General features: G+C 42.7%; 1 protein-coding gene across 3 annotated transcripts in view; it reads right to left on the minus strand.

Moving 5' to 3' along the window:
* The window catches only part of LOC142013461 (histone-arginine methyltransferase CARM1-like), a 118,854-nt gene that overhangs the window by 75,219 nt on the left and 25,201 nt on the right, over positions 1 to 18,434 (minus strand). For all 3 annotated transcript variants that reach the window (XM_074994849.1, XM_074994848.1, XM_074994850.1), the window contains exon 2: positions 7,301 to 7,426. In XM_074994849.1, coding sequence (XP_074850950.1) covers positions 7,301 to 7,426 — 126 coding nt within the window. The remainder of the gene's footprint in view (positions 1 to 7,300; positions 7,427 to 18,434) is intronic.

Consider the following 18,434-nt stretch of genomic DNA (forward strand, 5'->3'; position numbering starts at 1 on the left):
TCTTCATGTCATTTACTCAGATAGATTGGCAGCGTATTAATAATATTGAATGTAAAACAGAAAATCAGGGAACTTACAATTATCCAGATCACAACTACTAAAAGACATCAAGGAAACAAAAAGCAAAAATATATTCTAACTGACTCAGCTCCATAATCAAAGAAAAAAGCATTGACTTTCACAGTTGTCCTGTCTGATAAACCACATTAAAACATCAAAAAAAATATTACCACACGGGGAGAAAGAAAACAACACAGACTAACTCCCAGAGCTGGGATGGGCAATAATTTTTGTTGGAGAGCCATTCCAAGATTTTGTATCAGAGAGGTAGCCATGTTAGTCTGTATCTTCAAAAACAACAAGAAATCCTGTGGCACCTTATAGACTAACATATTTTGGAGCATAAGCTTTCATGGACAAAGACCTACTTCTGACAAAGCGAGTCTTTGCTCATGAAAGCTTATGCTCCAAAATACCTGTTAGTCTATAAGGTGCCACAGGACTTCCTGTTGTTTTCCAAGATTTTGGTAAGTGCTCAAAGGCCACACTTTTCTATGGAGGAGGTAAAGGGTCTGGGATGGAGGTTGGGTGCAGAAGAGAGCTCTGGGTAGAAGCTCAGGGGATAGGGTGATTGAATAGGATAGGGTGAGAGGCCTGAGATGGAGTTGGGGGGAATGAGGGGGTTATGACCGGGGGCAGGGTATTGAGGTGCAGCGTTTAGGAGGTGGTATGGAGGCAGCAGATGATTCAGGCCCGGGAGAGGTATAAAGGAAGGGGTGCAAGGTCTGGGAGTTAGGGCAATGCTTTATGGAAAAGAGGTTATGAATATAAGTCTGGGAGATAGTGGGGGTGCAGTGTTAGAGGCAGGCTCAAGTCAGGAGGTGCTCACCTAAGGAGTGCCTGGCCAGCAGCACTCCCAAGAAGGCTGCTCCATGTGGCACTCTGCACTGGGGGGCAACATGGAGGGCTTGGTGCTGCCCCCGACTCCAGCAAGATCTCTCAGGTCCTACTGGCTGCTTTCCAGCTAACAGGAGCTGAGAGATTTTGCTGCTGGGCTGGGGCAGAATGCGAAGCTCTTTCCCTTCTGCAGTGCAGCAAGCTACAGGGAGTAGCCAGCTGCTTTGAGTGGTGCTGCTACCTGCTGCTGGGGCAGGCCATGGGGTGGATTAAAAGGGTTGATGGGTTGAATCTAGCCCACGGGCCGGATCTTGCCTGCCCTTGCCCTAGAACAATGGTGGGATGTCACATGATACACAAAAGGTAGGAAGATGTGATTGAGCTTTCTTCCACTCCCCTAATTTCCCTCTTTCTAATCATCATCCAGCTGCTGACTTTGAACACCAGCAATGGATACATTTGCACAGATGAACAAAGCAAGAGGCTGGAGGAATGAAAGGTTCTGAAAAACAAGCCACACACTCTCCCACGGAGATAACACAGCAGCAGCAAAATCAGGTTAGCCCTTGGGATACCCTTTACATCTTTTTGCATTGCAAATATTCAAAATATCCTGTAAGTTTTTGGTTGACAGGCTCCCTCATCGGATCAAAAAGCAGAGAGTCCATGAAGGTCAGGAGAATGGAAGCTATCACTCAAGGGGAAAGGCTGACTCAAAGTGCCAACAGCAAGAAAAACAGACATGAAAAACAGCAGAAGGCATAAAAATAATTTACTGAGCCTTCCTGAGAAAGCAGAACTGCAGGACTCAACATCACTTAATGTATCCTCGATCCTGCACTCCAAACCCGGCCCCTCCCTGCAAGAAAGACAAGTTACAGAGCAACTATTTTAATAAACAACTGTGGTCTGTTGTCTAATAAATGCTTGCTCCATTCATGAAGGAAAGATCCTCCACTTGGCTTAAACTGAAGGGTGGTGTGAACCTGCCTAGAGGTGCAGAGCAGCCACAGTATTCCAGGACCAGGACCTCTATTTACATATGCAAAATGGGGGGTGTAGATTTGCATATAAACATTTACACTTGTTTCTCATGCATCAGTAACATTTAAGATGTTTTCTATAAATCCTGTGAATTTACCCCCCTTCTGAACTGACTGTAATAAGGCAGGTCTAGGTGAACCAAGCCATCGCCTCTTCTCAGAGTCCCATGGGAAAAAAAAGTCGGACCTTGAAAAAGCAACTACCAGGTGATTACACAGTCATATTGGAGTAGATCACTCTGACAGACCCCCACCTACGCTTTATGGAAAAGGGGTTATGAATATAAGTATGCACAACTCAAGAATGCCTTGGACAAAATACCTCTTGTAACTTGGAGCTTTTGTAGTTCAGGTTATAAGCAGTGCTTTCTTTCTTTAAAAAAAGATGCCGCACTCACTCCCGGTGTGGGATGGGGGACCCCATGGCTGGGAAGTAGCTGTGGGCAGAGCCTCACTGGCAGCCCCAGCCGCAGGAATCCCGGATGAAGTGTGGAGGGGACCCTGCAGCCCTGAGGCGCCCAGTGGCGCACTCGCCATGGCTGGAGGTGTCTTGCAACTGGAGGTGCCTTATGCTACGTGAGCCATGCCTGTAGGCACCCCATGGCTGGAAGAGCCCCGTGGTGGGTGACCCATGGCTGGAGGTACCCAGCAGCATGCACTTTGTGGCTTCAGGCACCCTGCAGTGCATGAGCCATGGCTGGACGCACCCCGTGGCTGGAGATGCCCCCCAGTGTGTGAGCCCCAGCTGAAGGCACCCTGCAGCATGTGAGCCATGGGTGGAGGTGCTCTGTGGGGCGCAAGAGGCAGATGGAGGCACCCTATGGCGCCTGAGCTGGGGCTAAGGGGCCCTGTGGCTGGCAGTGCCCTGCAGCACTAAAATAGCAGGAAAAAAGGTGGCAGAACACCATTCTGGTGCATTCTGCCAGGAAAAAAAAAGTCCTGGTTATAAGTATTACCTACACATTTGTGTTCCAAATGTTCGTCTCTGCGCAGACCTCAAGAGGAGGTATGGCTACCCTATTGTGTGAATGTGGCTTGTCAGGAGATAGCAGTACTTAGCCAACAAAGGGTCTTACTGGGAGCCAATCCACATCCAAAGAACCTTGCTGTCTACATTCAGACCAGTGAGTAGGCAAGAGCTGATTGCTTAAAAAGGACAAGGATGGGTGATTTCACTCATGACACTTTCTCACTCTTGGAGAATACTTTTGCACAAAGAGAAGAAATGGAATTCCCTCCACAGAGAAAAGGTATAAAGAAGGCCCTGGGGTTCCTCTATCATTTGTCTTCAGTCTGCCTTGGAAATTATCTGACATACCCTAAGAAAGACAGAGACCTTTACTGGAGACTCAAATCAGATTAAGATAATTTCTGCCGAAGCTTTCACCTGATACAAAGGCAGCTGTTCAGGATAAGAACTCACAAGAACAGAGTTAGCCATGCATGTTCTCTTTTGTTTAATTTGGTAACTCATTTTGATCTGCCCATTTTCTGAGAACTACTTAAATCCCACTGTTTTGCCTAATAATAATTGTTTTGTTTATAATCAAGCCCAGGGTAAATGTCATTACCAGGGGAGGGTGACCACTGTGCATATTTCCCTTTTATTAATAAAGGGAACTTACCTAATAAGCCCTCCCTGTGCAAATCTTTTCCACAGAGACAGAGTTATTTGAGGTTTTGATCCCTTCAGGGGATGGTTTTCCTGGGTGCTGTACCCCAGAACTGCACCTACCCAGAGCTGTGGTTAAACAGGCTCTGCATTGCTCTGCAGGGGGGCAGTTACCCTAATTTTGTGTCTTGAGTGGGGGAGATCATAGGATCTGACTCAGTAGGACAGGGTGGTGGGGAGCCTCAGAGAACAAGAAGGTGGATGTCAGTGGAATGACATTGGGAATAGCCCGAGGTATCTTTTGTGACCGTACCCTGACACAGCCATATGATGGATAGCAAGATTCTGAATCAGCAAAACATTAAAGTAGGTGCTTAACTTTAAGCACATGAGCATTCTCACTGAAGCCTATGAAGAATCAATGAGACTACTCACATGTTTAAAGTTAAGCACTTGCTTATGTATTTTGTTGAAACTGGGCAGCCTAAGTGTGCAGCTGAAGTTAAAAAGGCAAAAGTGTGTGAAACAAATCGGATTATTTTCAGAACCTCAACTAAAAAAAGCAAAAATTACTCAATATAGGAGGTGTGCAAAAATACACAAACAAATTAATCACTGTACAATCTAGCCACAACAGAGCATCTCCAGGGAGCAAAGTGGTCTCACTATGCAAATATCAAAAACCAGGTTTGGGCAACACAATGGAACAAATCGGTACAGCGATCTGAATGGAATATAATATGAGCACTTGCATTTTTGACAGTTCCACATTCTGTTGCATTCAACCAGAGGCCTGATTTTAAAAAGTCTTTGTCAGCTATATTATGCACCCTAGATTCTTATTACGTCAACAGATACAATGTATCCATATAGCAAATGCATTCTTTTGGAAAACTATTATTTACTGTATGTATATAAATTGTGTGATGGAAATCAGTAACATCAAATACTTAAAGTGGAAAACTATAGCTAGCCTATTTTCTTCCCTCTGCATTTTACAGTACTCTCTTGCACATAGCATTGAGTATTGCAAATGCGTGATTTTTTTTCTGGAAGTAATTTGAGAATTGAGTTGATTAGACTATGTAAACATAACTATTGTTTGTGTGTCTCTCTCTCGAGTCACTCCACAAATACAGTAAAAGTTCTATTATTATCTGGCTACGCTGGGGCACTGGGGGTGCCAGATAATCAAATGTGCCCAATATTGGAGCGGGGCCAGTGGCACCGCTGCCACTGACTGGTCTGCCAGCCCTCACCCCCCCACAGCTGCCAGCCCACATCATGCTGGTGAATGCAATGTGCTGATTATCCAGGTGCCAGATAACCGAGCTTTTCCTGTAGCAACATGCTAGGACTAGGAGGACCGTAAAGGAAAAATCCGCATTCCTACAGACACCCTGAAAGAGCAATTTATCTTAACATCATCATATAATTCTGTGCTAAATTAAGCAGAGCATCTGTACTATGGAGTAGACCTACACACCAAACCTATCACAGATGGGCTACAGACTGGTTGGTTCATCTGTTCCAAATAAATTATCTTTGTTTTTGAAAGAAGAGCCTGCAGGTACTACATACATTAACTTTCATTTTTATGGTCTGCTTGAGCCTATTCAGGTGTTACCCATATGTTCAGCAGCAAATGGAGGGTACAATCTATAATTTACTGCTGTCTAAATGCTGGAAGCAGGAAGGCACAGAACAACTGTTCTCTCCATGGGCACAAGTGGCGCATGAATTTTTCTCCCTCTAGAGAAGAAACAGGACTTACGAGAACCCATAGCTAATGAAACATATTTTCATAACTATAAAAAAATCCAAAAGGACAAAAGTCTTTACTTCAAGCTTGTGGATGCTAGCATTATTTTCTCTTGTTTTTTTTTTAAAGCAATTTATATACATGAATAAGGCCAATGCCTGGGCTACTGGACAAAAAATGGCAGCTGCCCTATAAAAACGTTTACAAAAACGTTGTTAGCTTTGTCACAATTGGGGTACCTTTCACTGCTATGTATTTTAAAATTTCATTTAACCTGTGATTCAGGAATTGTGTGAAAAGAAATGCCATTTTTTTATTAGCAACTTCAAGTTTAAAGCAACAGCCGTTACACTAAATTTGATATCAACAGAGTATTTATAAAAACTGAATAGATGTTTTTATGTCCCTGGGTAAAGTAACTTGCACGGATTCACGTGGACATTTCAATTTATTTTTCCCCATTTCAACATAATAAAAAAGTACTGGAGAATGGCTTGTGTCCAACTAGCTACACATAATGCTGTATTCTCAATTTCTGATAATTTTTTTAGCTAAGAGTTCCATATGATGAAGCTGTTTAATAATTAAACCTGAGGAGTTGGACTATACCTTATGGAATCCTTTTGCCTCCTAATGTCAAGGCTATTCCTCACTGGAAGATAGTGAGCTGGGCAGGGGATGTAATTGACATTTTTAAGTGCATGCTTGGAGTGATCCCTTCCTGCTGTTTGTAGCAGCAGGAAATAGAGCTAAAAACAGATTCCTTGTGCCCTTTCTATCTAAACCAAAAATGCCATGCAGAATTGGGACGTTAATGGCTAAATGAGACATCTTGAAGCATCCAGAAAACATTTTTAAAAAAAAGGAAGAGAAAAGAAAGAAAAGCTTGTTAACCTACATCCTCAAGACACATATCACAGATTATCTATGGAAAGATCTGTTAAACAACTCTGAAATTTAGCAAAGAGATAACTCTGAAAGGTCAAAGTGTATTTTTACATTAGTGAATAATGTCAAACACTGGGAAAGGTCAAGAACTGTCAGGATTTTAAAAATAAATTATTCCAGCACCTGCACTGAAGTTTTATCCAATAATTTATACATACAGCTGTTCTGATTATTTGTCAAATCCCCATTTATTATCGAATTGTTCTATAAACACCATTTTGGCATATACATTTTAAAGAAGTATTATTTCTTCTCAGTTGTGACACAATTTTGTGGGAAACAATACTGAGCTATAATTTCACGTTGTAAAGATGTTGCTTCAGCAATGTTGAGGAGATGCAAATGAGGTGATCTAGTAAAACATGACTTTTAAAAACTGCTAGTGATGGTGGTGTAGTTGTGGTACCTGACCAAAGAACACATGATCTAGACAAAGGAGCATTCTATCCATAGTCATGCTATGTAAAAATTACATTTCATGTGCACGCTCCTCAGAATAAATTAAATAAAAGTAGCCTTTTGAATCTCTCCACACAGAAACTAAGCAAGCTTTGAAAAGTCAGTGAGAACGTTTCTCTTATATATGCATATAGCTATTACAGTAAACTCTTTCATATCAGGCAGTGCCAGGACTGGGAGGTTGCCGGATATTCAAATATTCTGGATAATAGAGAGGTCTTTTGCTTTCAGGACAATTAAACTGCTGCCTCTTGCACACAGAGACTTATATTTACCCAGGATCAAAAGTGAAGAGTAACATATTCAACTGTTATCAGTCTTCAAGAATAAGAATTGGTTCTGGTGGTGGTGGGTTTTTTTTTTGGGGATAATTTATGCTATGGATGTCAATGGCTGGTTAGAATCCGAGAGGGATAAATGGATCACAAAGTTCAAAACTTATTGCAATAAGTAACTGATAATGTGAAACAGAGGGGAAAAAATACTAGAAGTGTGAGCAGAAAATATTCATTGAGCAACAACAGGAGAGTAAGAAGTTTCTAAGAAATACAAGATGCTCTTGACACAGCTAGCACTTACCAGAATGTGACTTGAATTGGAGTAAGGCACTGTTGTACCCCAGCGTAATTAGGACCGACTCTTTGCCCACACGACAGTATTCTGTGTCTCTGTTAACCAAGCATTTAAACACACAGACTCCATCAGCTGAAGGAGAAAAGAAATACGTTAGAATTTTGTTTAAGATGTTAAAAAAACCATAAATATAAATAACTACAATTTAAAACTGTCCTACTCATGCACAGAAGATAGGATATTTAAGGGAGAAATTATTTTCCTATAAAGTGGTTCTCAACGATTCCCTCCTTTGCAATTCACAAAATGGCTGAAAATTCATCCCTCTACCATCCTTATGTCCAGGGCTTTTTTGTGATGGTAAGTGCCAGTACAGAGTACTGGCACCTCCGCAGCAGATTCCTGCAACTGGAGCTTTCAACTGGGCCACGGGACCTGGCCAGGCTGGGGCTGGGAGCTGGTGGGGCCAGAGACCCTGCTGGCAGCTCCAGCCCCAGGGACCCAGTTGGAGGGGGGCAGCCCTGGGGCTGGGAGCCAGCTGGGGCAGCACCTCCAGCCCCAGGGACCTGCCCAGGGCTGGGGTAACCCTCCTCAAGATACAGCATAATACCTGTGGATGTAGGAGTAGGGTCCAAGCTTACAAGTACCCTATGCTGGAGGTGGTGGTTTATTTATTTATTTATTTGTGTGTTTTAGCAGTGCACATGCTCAGAATCTCAGTGTGTAAGAGACCAGTTTTCAGTTCAATGGGAAGGGCCAGTCATAAAGGGACTCTGGCAGTGCTAGCTGGGCCATTAAAAGTCTGATCAGTGGCGCAGCAGAGGCGCAGGGCTAAGGCAGGCTCTCCATCTACCCTGGCTCTGCACTGATCCTGGAAGTGGCTGCCAGCTTCCTGTGGCCCGTTGGCGTCGGGGCAGCCAAGGACTGAGAGGCTCTGTGCACTGGTCCTTAACCCTCTGTGATGCCTCCTCATGCACCCCATACCCCCCATTCCTACCCCCACCCCAGAGTCCATACTTCCAGCTGGAACCTTCCCTCCCCTTGCCCCCAATCTCCTGCCTCAGCCCAAAGCCCCACACTACACCACAACTCCCCATCCTGAGCCCTACCCCAGCCTGTGAAAGTGAGGGAAGGTGGGGAAGTGTGAGCAACAGAAGGAGAGGGGATGGAGCAAGTGGAGGCAGGGCTTCAGAGAAGGGACAGTGCATGGGTGAGGCCTCAGGAAAGGGGAAGGGCAGCAGTTCAATTCTGTGCAATTAAGAAGCTGGCAGCCCTAGACTTGAGAGAGAAAGTGAGAGCACAGAATGAAGATGACAGGCAGTGAACTCAGCACAAAACCAAAAGCTACTGTTATTAAGAAAAGCTTACCCCACATGCTGGTGTGCGAAGAAATTTGGGGATATGTGACATGGAGTTTCAATCAAAAAAGCTGCTTGTTTGTGATTGCAAATGCACAGTTACACACACACACACACACACACACACACACACACACACACGAGATATTTATCCAGGCACACACACTTTATCTTCAGAACCCATAGTAGGTGCGATTCTAACAAAGTAATTGTATTGTGCAGTACAAAGCAAGAGGGATATGAAGTATGTAAGCTGGCTTTTTAAATTTTTATTTTATTTCTACACCCCATGTATAGTGTACGACTCAAAGGAAATGCATCTTGAAAACAGTTCAAAAAGATGCATAAAAATTCAGACCCTCAAGTATTTGACTTTTACACCACAATCGTTTTTAGTTTTAAAAAGATTAAGCTGACACGCATATCTTCTTGTTTCCATGCTACCATCCATTTACTGTAAAAGACTTCATGCAGAACGCCACAAAATGCTTTATACAAACTCTACATGTGTAACAGCTCAGAAAACACTGAAACACATGACTATGATTTCATTTGATAAACACTAAAGGCAAGCTGGAAATGTGCTTTTTTGCCAAGACATAAGAGGCGTGATGATCTTGGTCTGAACCAACTTCATCAAAAGCAAACTATACAGACTAAGATTCCATACAGTGAAGGCCATCTCTCTGTAAGTCTATAAAAAGACTTGTGTATAGTTACGATTGTAAATGGTTAAATGGTCAGTTATGTCCCCTCCTGACAAAAGTTTGTGAACTATTAAAAATTATTCACAAATCTTCATCTTAACTAATTTATAGTTGAGTGTATAAATGATACATTATTGGACCAGTAATCAACAAAACGATCAAATGGTCTAGAGTGTATTCTGACAATTTTCACTCTCACAAGGAAGATAGCAGCATTCTTAATAACTGGAGTTCATGCATGATCTTATTAGACAGTATCCTTCAGTAAGGAACTGTAAATATTCTCTCTCTTATAGGAACCTAGAAGATTTACCTGTTGCTCAGGTACTTAATTTTTAGTTTTTGGAAAATAAAATGAAAATGTACGTGCTTCATTTGAATCATTGCTCTAGGGTGGGGCTGGGGATGAGGGGTTCAGCTATGAAGGCTGCTTGGGGTGAGAGGACTACCCCAGTTCCTCCTCCCCAAATATATTTAGCTACCCCCTTTTTTCCACCCCTGCCACCCCAATGGGATTATACTTGTCCTGGTCTCCATCCCTGGCCCCTTCTGGCCCCCCTGTGGTCATTACATAAGAGCCCTCCCTTTCCGTTTTATAAGATGCAATCCCATGCCAAGCACATCTCTTTGTCTTGGCACAACCAAACCATTACCTTGCTCAAAGTTATAAGTGGAGACTTCATGGTGAATGTGGTGGTCCTAGTTCTTACCGTTTAGGAGGAGTACTTGAACAAAAAAAGACAGACTCACAGGCAAATTCTCTAAAATATATAATAGATAATACTTACGCACTTCAAAAGATGTGAAAATGTTAATAAAGCCTCACAATCCATTTCCAGAACTGAAACTAATGTTCCCCATAAGTCATTATTTAAGATTCTATTAGACAAAAATGACAATTTTATCACAAAGCCAAGAACTCCCTTCATATCAAACACAGCCCCTCATAAACAGGTTAGGTGGAGGAACAATTTGGCTGCCATCAGTCATTCAAAATGAAAAGACTGGGAGCAACATTTTCTTTATATCAGGTCTGGAGCCGAGTTCTTCAAGACCTAAAACCAGATATTAGGCACAGGTTATGATACAGACAACATAACATAATTCCTGGCCTTTCTGAGTTAGAAAAAATTATAACAATAATCTTACCTGTCATATGATGTTTCATCTGTAGATCTCACAGGACTTTACAAAAGGAAGTCAGCAACATCATCCTCATTTTACTGACTGGGGGAAACTGAGTTATAGAGAGGTAAAGTGACTTGCCTAGTGTCAATCAGCAGAACAGTGGCAGAGCCAAGACTAGAACCCAGGTCTGTTCTGTCTCAGTTCAGTGGTCTATAGGAAACACAGCCCACCTCATACTAAAGAAAAACACATGCTAGAGTATCTTGTGAATGCTACAAAACCAAGCAGAGAATTATATCCATGCTGAGTAATGACAGGATAGTGTACTATTATGAATGGCAGCAGACTGAGTTTATGAAGACAGATTGGTGCTAAAAAACCAAGCACTGAACCCAAGAGATGCATTTAATAGTCATTAATGCTTAATGCAGTCAAGCCAATACTTTGTTCACCATAAAAGGCTAACGCAACAGATAATTCAAGTTGGATGAAGGCTGAAGAAGCAGAGGGAAGCCTGGAAAATAAATTCACAATACCCAACGAGCATCATTTTTACAGTGTGGTCAGAACTGAAACTAAACTAGAGCTTCCCAGATAGCTAATTATTACTGAAGAAGGATAGCATTTTTCAAGCAATTCATGAGTGTTTGAAATGTTGCCCCCAATGGGAGTTTTTATGAAGGTGGGAAATTAATAAAGTTTTCCCAGGTTAAATTTGTTTCTCTAAAATGCAGCTGTCTTAAGAGTGAATCCCAAGAAGAAATTCATTTTTATAGACAAAGAAATGATAATTCAAGAGCGCTGCACACACATATTTGGAACTGTGTCTGCTCTGGAAGCTATTTCATACAATACTGCCAGTCAGTTCAAAAACATCTGATTTCATTTCCCCAAAAGACTAATCATTTATTCAGGAAAAAGACATTACAAGAGTGAGAACATAATAAAACTACTGGAGAAGATTTCAGTGCTGAGAAACAGTTTTAGAAACTTTGGAAATTAAGTAACTACTTCCGACTATTCAGCCTTGCAGAAAAAACACACAGCCCTGAGGATCAGGCAATCTCATCCCCTTCAGTCTCTGTCTTAAAATGCAGGCAAGCTATTTTACAGAAATTGAAAGTCTTACATTACACCTTTTAGAACAGGGATTCCCACTCTATGGGTCAGGACCCAAACATGGGCGGCCATTAAATTTTCTAAGGGTTGCCAGCTGGGTGGCTCCGAGACTCACATAGCTCTTTAAAGAGCTATTTTCAGCTCTCACCACTGCCACCGCTCACTCTTCTGACTCCCAGTCCCTGCCCTGCCCTGCTGAAATAGAGCTCAGTCTAATTGGTTTAATGGCTGACAGGAGAGATCCAGCCTTTAAACTAATTAAGTTGTGTCTGATTCAGCAGGGCAGCGAACTGCCCACACTGCATGTGGGGGAAGGGAGTAGGAGGGTTGAGAGGAACTGCACAGAGGAGGTGGCAGTCTGGCAAAGGAGCAGCAGGGGGCAGCAATGACGCTCACGCTAGGTAGGTTGGAGGGTGTTTTGGAGCTGTGAGGGGTTTAAGCCTGGGGCCGAACTGGCACTGCAAGGGGTTTAAGCCTGGGGGTGGGAGGTGGGGACAGCGAATCAAGATTTATTAAAAAAATAAAATAAAATAAAAATCCTATGGTAGAACCACCTCCTCCCGGTTTTGAATTGCCGTGGGTCACAAAGTCTTACTGAATTGTGAAAATGGGTCACCATCTCAAAAAGGTTGGGAACCACTATTTTAGAAGCTAAAAGGATCTGTACCCTGCATGGCTTCCATATTCCCCCTCCCATTCACCCATACTTTGAAGCAAAACACAGACCCTACAAGTCAAAAAAAGTAGATTTTCATTCAGAGGCTCATTGATATATGGTGCTCTGATATACATTGTTTTAAACATATGCCACTGAAACTTTGAGGAACACAATGTAAATATTCCTTGCACTCACGTTGTTTAGAAAGCTGACCAGCCCAGACCAGCTGCTGCAGGGCCAGTTGGTTGGCTGGTGAAATTATTTTTCAGAGCAATGTTAGATACAAAAATAAACTGTATGGGTTAATGATCTCTGAACACAGGTTTACAGTGCACATACCTGTGTGCGCAACATCTATGCTTAATTTTTCAGACTTGTACTTTACAGTATGTCTTATGGGGAAAATTCCTCATTACATGTTGTTTTGCTTCACATTGCAACTTTCCAGTTCCTATCCCCAATGTATATTGAGGACCCCCTGTATGAATCTTTGGCCCACTTTTTCTGTTCTGCCACATAATCCAATCTTGCTACACCTCTAATTAAGATTTATCGATTTAACAGATGCTATACCATTTGCTTAACTGATTTATAAATAAGCAAATGTGAACTATCTGCATTCACAAAAGTCTCTGCTAATATGCAGTGTTTATCAATTTTTGCATCCGCCAACCTGAAAAATTCCCACCTGGGATTATGACTAAAATGACTGAGTTTCTACCAGCAGGTTCTTCACAACTTTACAACATGATCTATATGATTATAAATTTGTTGATCCTTTGAGAAGAGAGATGGCCAGCTAAATAGGAGATGCCAAGATGTCACTTTATTGCAATATGTAAGATGCCGATGCTGATTAGAACACCCTGAACCAGAGTCCAGCAGCTAGATAGTTTAAAACTAACACCACCCAGCTTCTTCTGGCTCAGTATCTTAAAAGAAAAGGAATGAGAAAGCTTATTTTTCAAGGAAAGACAGCATACCAGGGAGAGCTAGGAGAGGTAGAATCATAAACATCTTTAGCATCCTTTACAGAATATCTTTGGAAATAATAATATATAGTGCAGATGCCGATCAGTGAAGAAAAATATAAAAATACAAGGGAAGACAAAGAGGGAGGAAAAAAAATCCCAGTTTAGAAAAATAATCAGGTGACTAAGAAAATGACAGTTGGTAGCACTTGTGTATATGACCTTCAAGTATGCCACGTGGTAATATCAGCAAGAATTCAACGCTGTACCAAAGTGAGTATCACGTGTATGCAGTTGGGACTGAGAATAAAAGAGGAGATGGAAAAATGAGGCGCTACTGCTGAGCAGAAGGCTTCAAACAGATGAGCAACAGATCAACAATCTATATTCTCCTGAGAGCTATCACATAATTCACAAGTAAATATTAGTTCCACATGAGGACTAGAATTATGTGAGCCTGGGGACAAGTGCTTGAGGGTGACTACACCAAAAAGGAACTATGGACATTGCCACTTTTTTTGTTTTGAAAATTAGAATTACTGACATTTCTGTCACCTGAAGAAAAGAATCAGGTGTGGGCTGCATCTCCCTGGTCCAGCACCCTTGGGACCTGAGTTGTCCTGAACCAGGAAAATTTGCTGGACCAAGGGAGGTTAGGCCTGGCAGCCACCCACTCCAGCTTCACTCTCATTTCCATCCAAGCTGAAGGCTACTTTCAAAATCCACCACAAACTCTACCCACCGTTTATAAATAGGGCTTTACCTGGGGCAGAAACCTTAGGCTGGTCCTCTCCACAGGGACAAACTTCATCCACAGACAATAAGGTGTATAAACAGACAGATTTCTAAACTAGAATAGTATTTTTTTTCCACTGTCAAGAAGAAATCCACATCTTTTAAGAGAAGTTCATAGCAGAGGAAATGGTTTTTAATTTAGAAAATAACAGGATTGTCATGGGTGCAACTCCATCACAGGATAGGAGGCGAAACTAACAGCAGTCAACATCTACTGCACACAGGTTGTAGTTAAAACAAAAAGCAGTCAAGTATCACTTTAAAGACTAGCAAATAATTTATTAGGTGAGCTTTCGTGGGACAGACCCACTTCTTCAGACCATAGCCAGACCAGAACAGACTCAATATTTCTGTTCTGTTACGGCTATGGTCTGAAGAAGCGGGTCTGTCCCACGAAAGCTCACCTAATAAACTATTTTGCTCGTCTTTAAAGTGATACTTGACTGCTTTTTGTTTTGATAGTGTATAAACTAGCATGGCTCCTTCTCTGTTACTATTCACAATGCGGTGGACTAACAGGCCACAGGTGACAACTTGTTGGCCTACCTGTGCATCAACGAGAGAGGGGGTTCAGTCTGAAGGGAGGAGCCACTGGGACTCTTGTGAAGGGGCCTGAAGCAGAGTCTGGACAGAGCAGATGCCTCTGTCATAGGTCAAGGGCTCAAATACCAGCATTAGGGAAGAAGACAGTCACTACAAAATAGCTGAGAAAAGGAAGGGAAGTCAGAGTGCAAAGCAAGGGCTGATTTGTCTGTGCTTTTGTTACCCTAAAAAGGGAACTGAACTAGATGCTCCTCAGGGCTGCATGGTGTACAGAGATGGCCTACTGGGAGTGCAGGAACGGAAACCCCTAACAGCACTGGGCCCTGATACAAAGGAGCAGTCTGCTAGTTGCCACATGACTCAGAAGGGAAAGGTGTCCTCGTGTAAAATGAACGCACCGAAAAGGGAAGTAAGGGTGTTAAAAATATGGGAGTATGGGAGCTTTTAAGACTACACTCGCAGGGTCTCTCAAGACAGGCTTGAAACGCAGAGGCTTTAAAGCATAAGAAGAGCTCAGTGAAGTGAGAGTTTTATTTGTGAAATAAAAAGGAATGCCAATAAGAATTCAAAGCTGTGATTTTCACCTGTACCTTTCAAAAATGATTTAAATGTTAAGGGAAAAGGCAACGCCACCTATCCTGGAATGCAGACTTTTTCCTGCTATATAGGCCAGAATTTGTCTCTTGTATGGCACCTTATATACACACGCTCTCCTACCACACAAAGTCCAAATAATTAGATTTTGTAGGTGGAATGCAGGAGTAACAGTAAGAGACAGGATTTGCAAACTACCAAACTGCAGGCTAGGTCCCTCTGGTACTACTCTTCCCACCTACATATGAGAAGATGTCATACTAAAAATCTGCACTCCACTGACAGTAACTGTGCCATTGGAGTCATTTGAAATATTTATCTAACAGCCCCCAACTCCACTCTCAGGAATTACTTAAATCCCTCTCTCAAATCTGACTGGCTTAATGGGGCTTTCAGGGATCCCCTTCTCTGGTACACAGAGGCTGCCTGCCTGCAGAAACCCTCTGTGTCCCCATCCCCCTCTATAGAGAGCTAAAGCAGATATCAGTTATGTTGGAAAAATCTACAGCAGGACCTCTCAGCTCAGTTTAATTTCAACCTGTGAGTTTCGAAGACCATCCCTAGCCTCCGGATATCAAGCATGTGGGAACTGGCACAGTGGCCTCAGAGGAACCTTTGGAAGGACCTCAGAACACTACCCTAAACTATTAGGGACACAAATCGGCACATAGACACAAACTCCTTCAGATCTCGACAGGCCACCTCTCTACAGTCTTTTGGGGTATTATAAAGAAAACTGCTCCCTGCACTTGTTTGACCACCGTACAACATTTCTCCTTTGTGTCCATCCATTTTCCTAGCCCACTTTCCCATCATTGTTTGTCTTGGTTTTTCCTCCTCCCCCCACCCCCTTTTTTAAATTGACCTGATGTTTTTGAGTTCCTCCCTCTTCTACTCAGCAGAAAATGACATACCGCTGAGCACAGGGCAGCCATGCATATTCTCCACAGCTAAGTTCCATGCCTCATACACAGAACAGAAGAGCCTCAGCTGGCACATTGCTGATTACACCCGCAGCAACATACATGAGAGCTTACATGCAGGACTGCCATAGGACCAAGGAGGCAAGATGGGAGACTTTCAAACAATCGTGCCACTGGCAACAGAAGCAACTGTGGCATGGGTGGGAGCTGGCAGTGGCTAGGAAAGATGAATTCTTCACCATTTAATTCCTTTGCCCCAAACACCTCTCCTCTTAAGAGCTTGCCTAGATTTTGCAACAAGCTGAGATATAAATCTACCTTGTGCTGTCCTGCCAGGAAGTAAGTGTTCATGTGGACCCAGCTGCTGCACATGAAAAGTTCTGTAGAGTCTGCTGAAACAGGAGGAGATTAAATGGCACTAGGAAACTTTTATTGCATAGCATCAGAATCTACACAGACAGTAAGTGACTGGCAGGCTTGTGTCTGGCAGATTCAAACTCTAGTTTGCCAGAACTCTTTGTGTAGATAAACCCTAGTTCAGAGAGAGAGAGAGAGAGAGAGAGAGAGAACATTTTTGGGGTACAACAGCTCTACATAAATCATGGATAGATTAGCAAATGTAAGGAGTGCTACAAAAAAAAAAAGGTCGAATTCTCACTACCCAGAATATGATTAGCAAACTGACAGCAAGTCTTTTGTGATATAAATTGACCTAACCATGATCTGTAACATGTTTAGTCATTGATAAATTGAATGTTATGAAAGCCAGCACTAATTCTTTAAGGGCCATACTGTTAATGCGCTTGTAATTACTAACAATGTTTACAATTTTAAGAATTATAGGAGACCACTAAACATTCATAACAGTTAGAAATAACAGCTAGCATGTTAGAAACATCAGTACTCACACATGGCACTTACGGAACCCTCACATACTTTACTTTAACATTAGCTTTGTTTGAAACAGATTGCCTAATATACTCTGTTTCTAGCTGAATCCTGTCACTAAAGGTGCACATTTGAACCAGGACTATCTGCTGCAATCCATCAATTAAGGCAGGATAACTTCTGTACCATAGTATTATGCTTGCCTCTATATTCAACAAAGGAAAAGAACTGCAATGTCCTTGCTACCCCCATAATTTTAGCTGCCAGAAAGGTTTAAATCTGGCAATAATATCTTACCATTTAGTATTTAAAAGAGTATGCAAATAGGCATTAGCTGGCTTTTACTGATGATGTTACAAGGACAGTTTCCTCACCTTTGATATTCGTAGTGATGGCAGCCCACTTAACTTAATAGACACTTGCAAAAACTATTTCTCTACCTCCTTACCCACCTCCTGTCCTATTGAGCTGATTCATCAGTTTTTATTTAATGTTTTCTATCTTTCTGTTAAATTCTCTTTGTGTCAGTTATCATTTATCAGAATTTTCCAGATCTAAAGAAGTGGGCCTGTCCCACGAAAGCTCATCACTTAATAAATTATATTGTTAGCTCTTTAAAGTGCTACAGGACTGGATTTTTGTTATGTGAAGATACAAACTAACATAGCTCTTCTCTGTGACTTTTGCTGATCAATGAACGTTGAAACAGGATGCCAAAAACTGCAGGTGTCTACAAAATGATTGCTGAACTTGGCCGTAGCGTGCTTACTACTGAAAAAGGCACTAATTCAAAGCACTCTATGAATATCACATGCCATTAGGTGGACGAGGTGCCTAGTTTTGGAATAGAATGCTTGGTCAAAGTTGGGCTGTTGATTGTCTGATTGGCAGTGCCTCTGCCCAGTGGGGCTGGCAGGCTCCCTGCTAGCCACCATGCTGTACAACTCCTAGGTCCGGACATATCCAGCTCCTTGTCTTAGGGGTGACCGGGGTCAGTCCATGTGCTGCTCTGCCTCTGCCTGCAGGCACAGCTCCCACTGGCTGGGTCAGGGTAGGGGAGGAATGAGCATGGCTCACAAGTTCTCAGCAGGTGACTGTTGAAGGGTTGCATGACATGTGCCTCTCCTGACGGTGCCTCGTCCTCTTCTCCTCACATGGCTGGGCTCAAGATGCAATGAGCCATGGTCTGCCTGTCATCCCACTGCCGATGCCCAGGAGTTCAATATGGAAGCGTGTATCACTGTCTCCGAGTGCTGGGAATGGGGTGCACCCCACCACCACATCCCTTGCCACCTCACCTCCTGCCCCCCATCCCCCCATCACAGCCCCCCATCCTGCCTTCATACCGTCCCATCCCATTCTGCCCCCGAAACCTGCCCATCCCAGTCAGGTGCCCCCTCCTTCTTTTAAAAATGGTACTGTACCAGTTGAGAGAATAGCTAACCTATCTTATACA

The sequence above is a fragment of the Carettochelys insculpta genome, chromosome 5 (genome assembly GCF_033958435.1).
Source record: "Carettochelys insculpta isolate YL-2023 chromosome 5, ASM3395843v1, whole genome shotgun sequence".
In the NCBI taxonomy this organism is placed as follows: Eukaryota; Metazoa; Chordata; order Testudines; family Carettochelyidae; genus Carettochelys; species Carettochelys insculpta.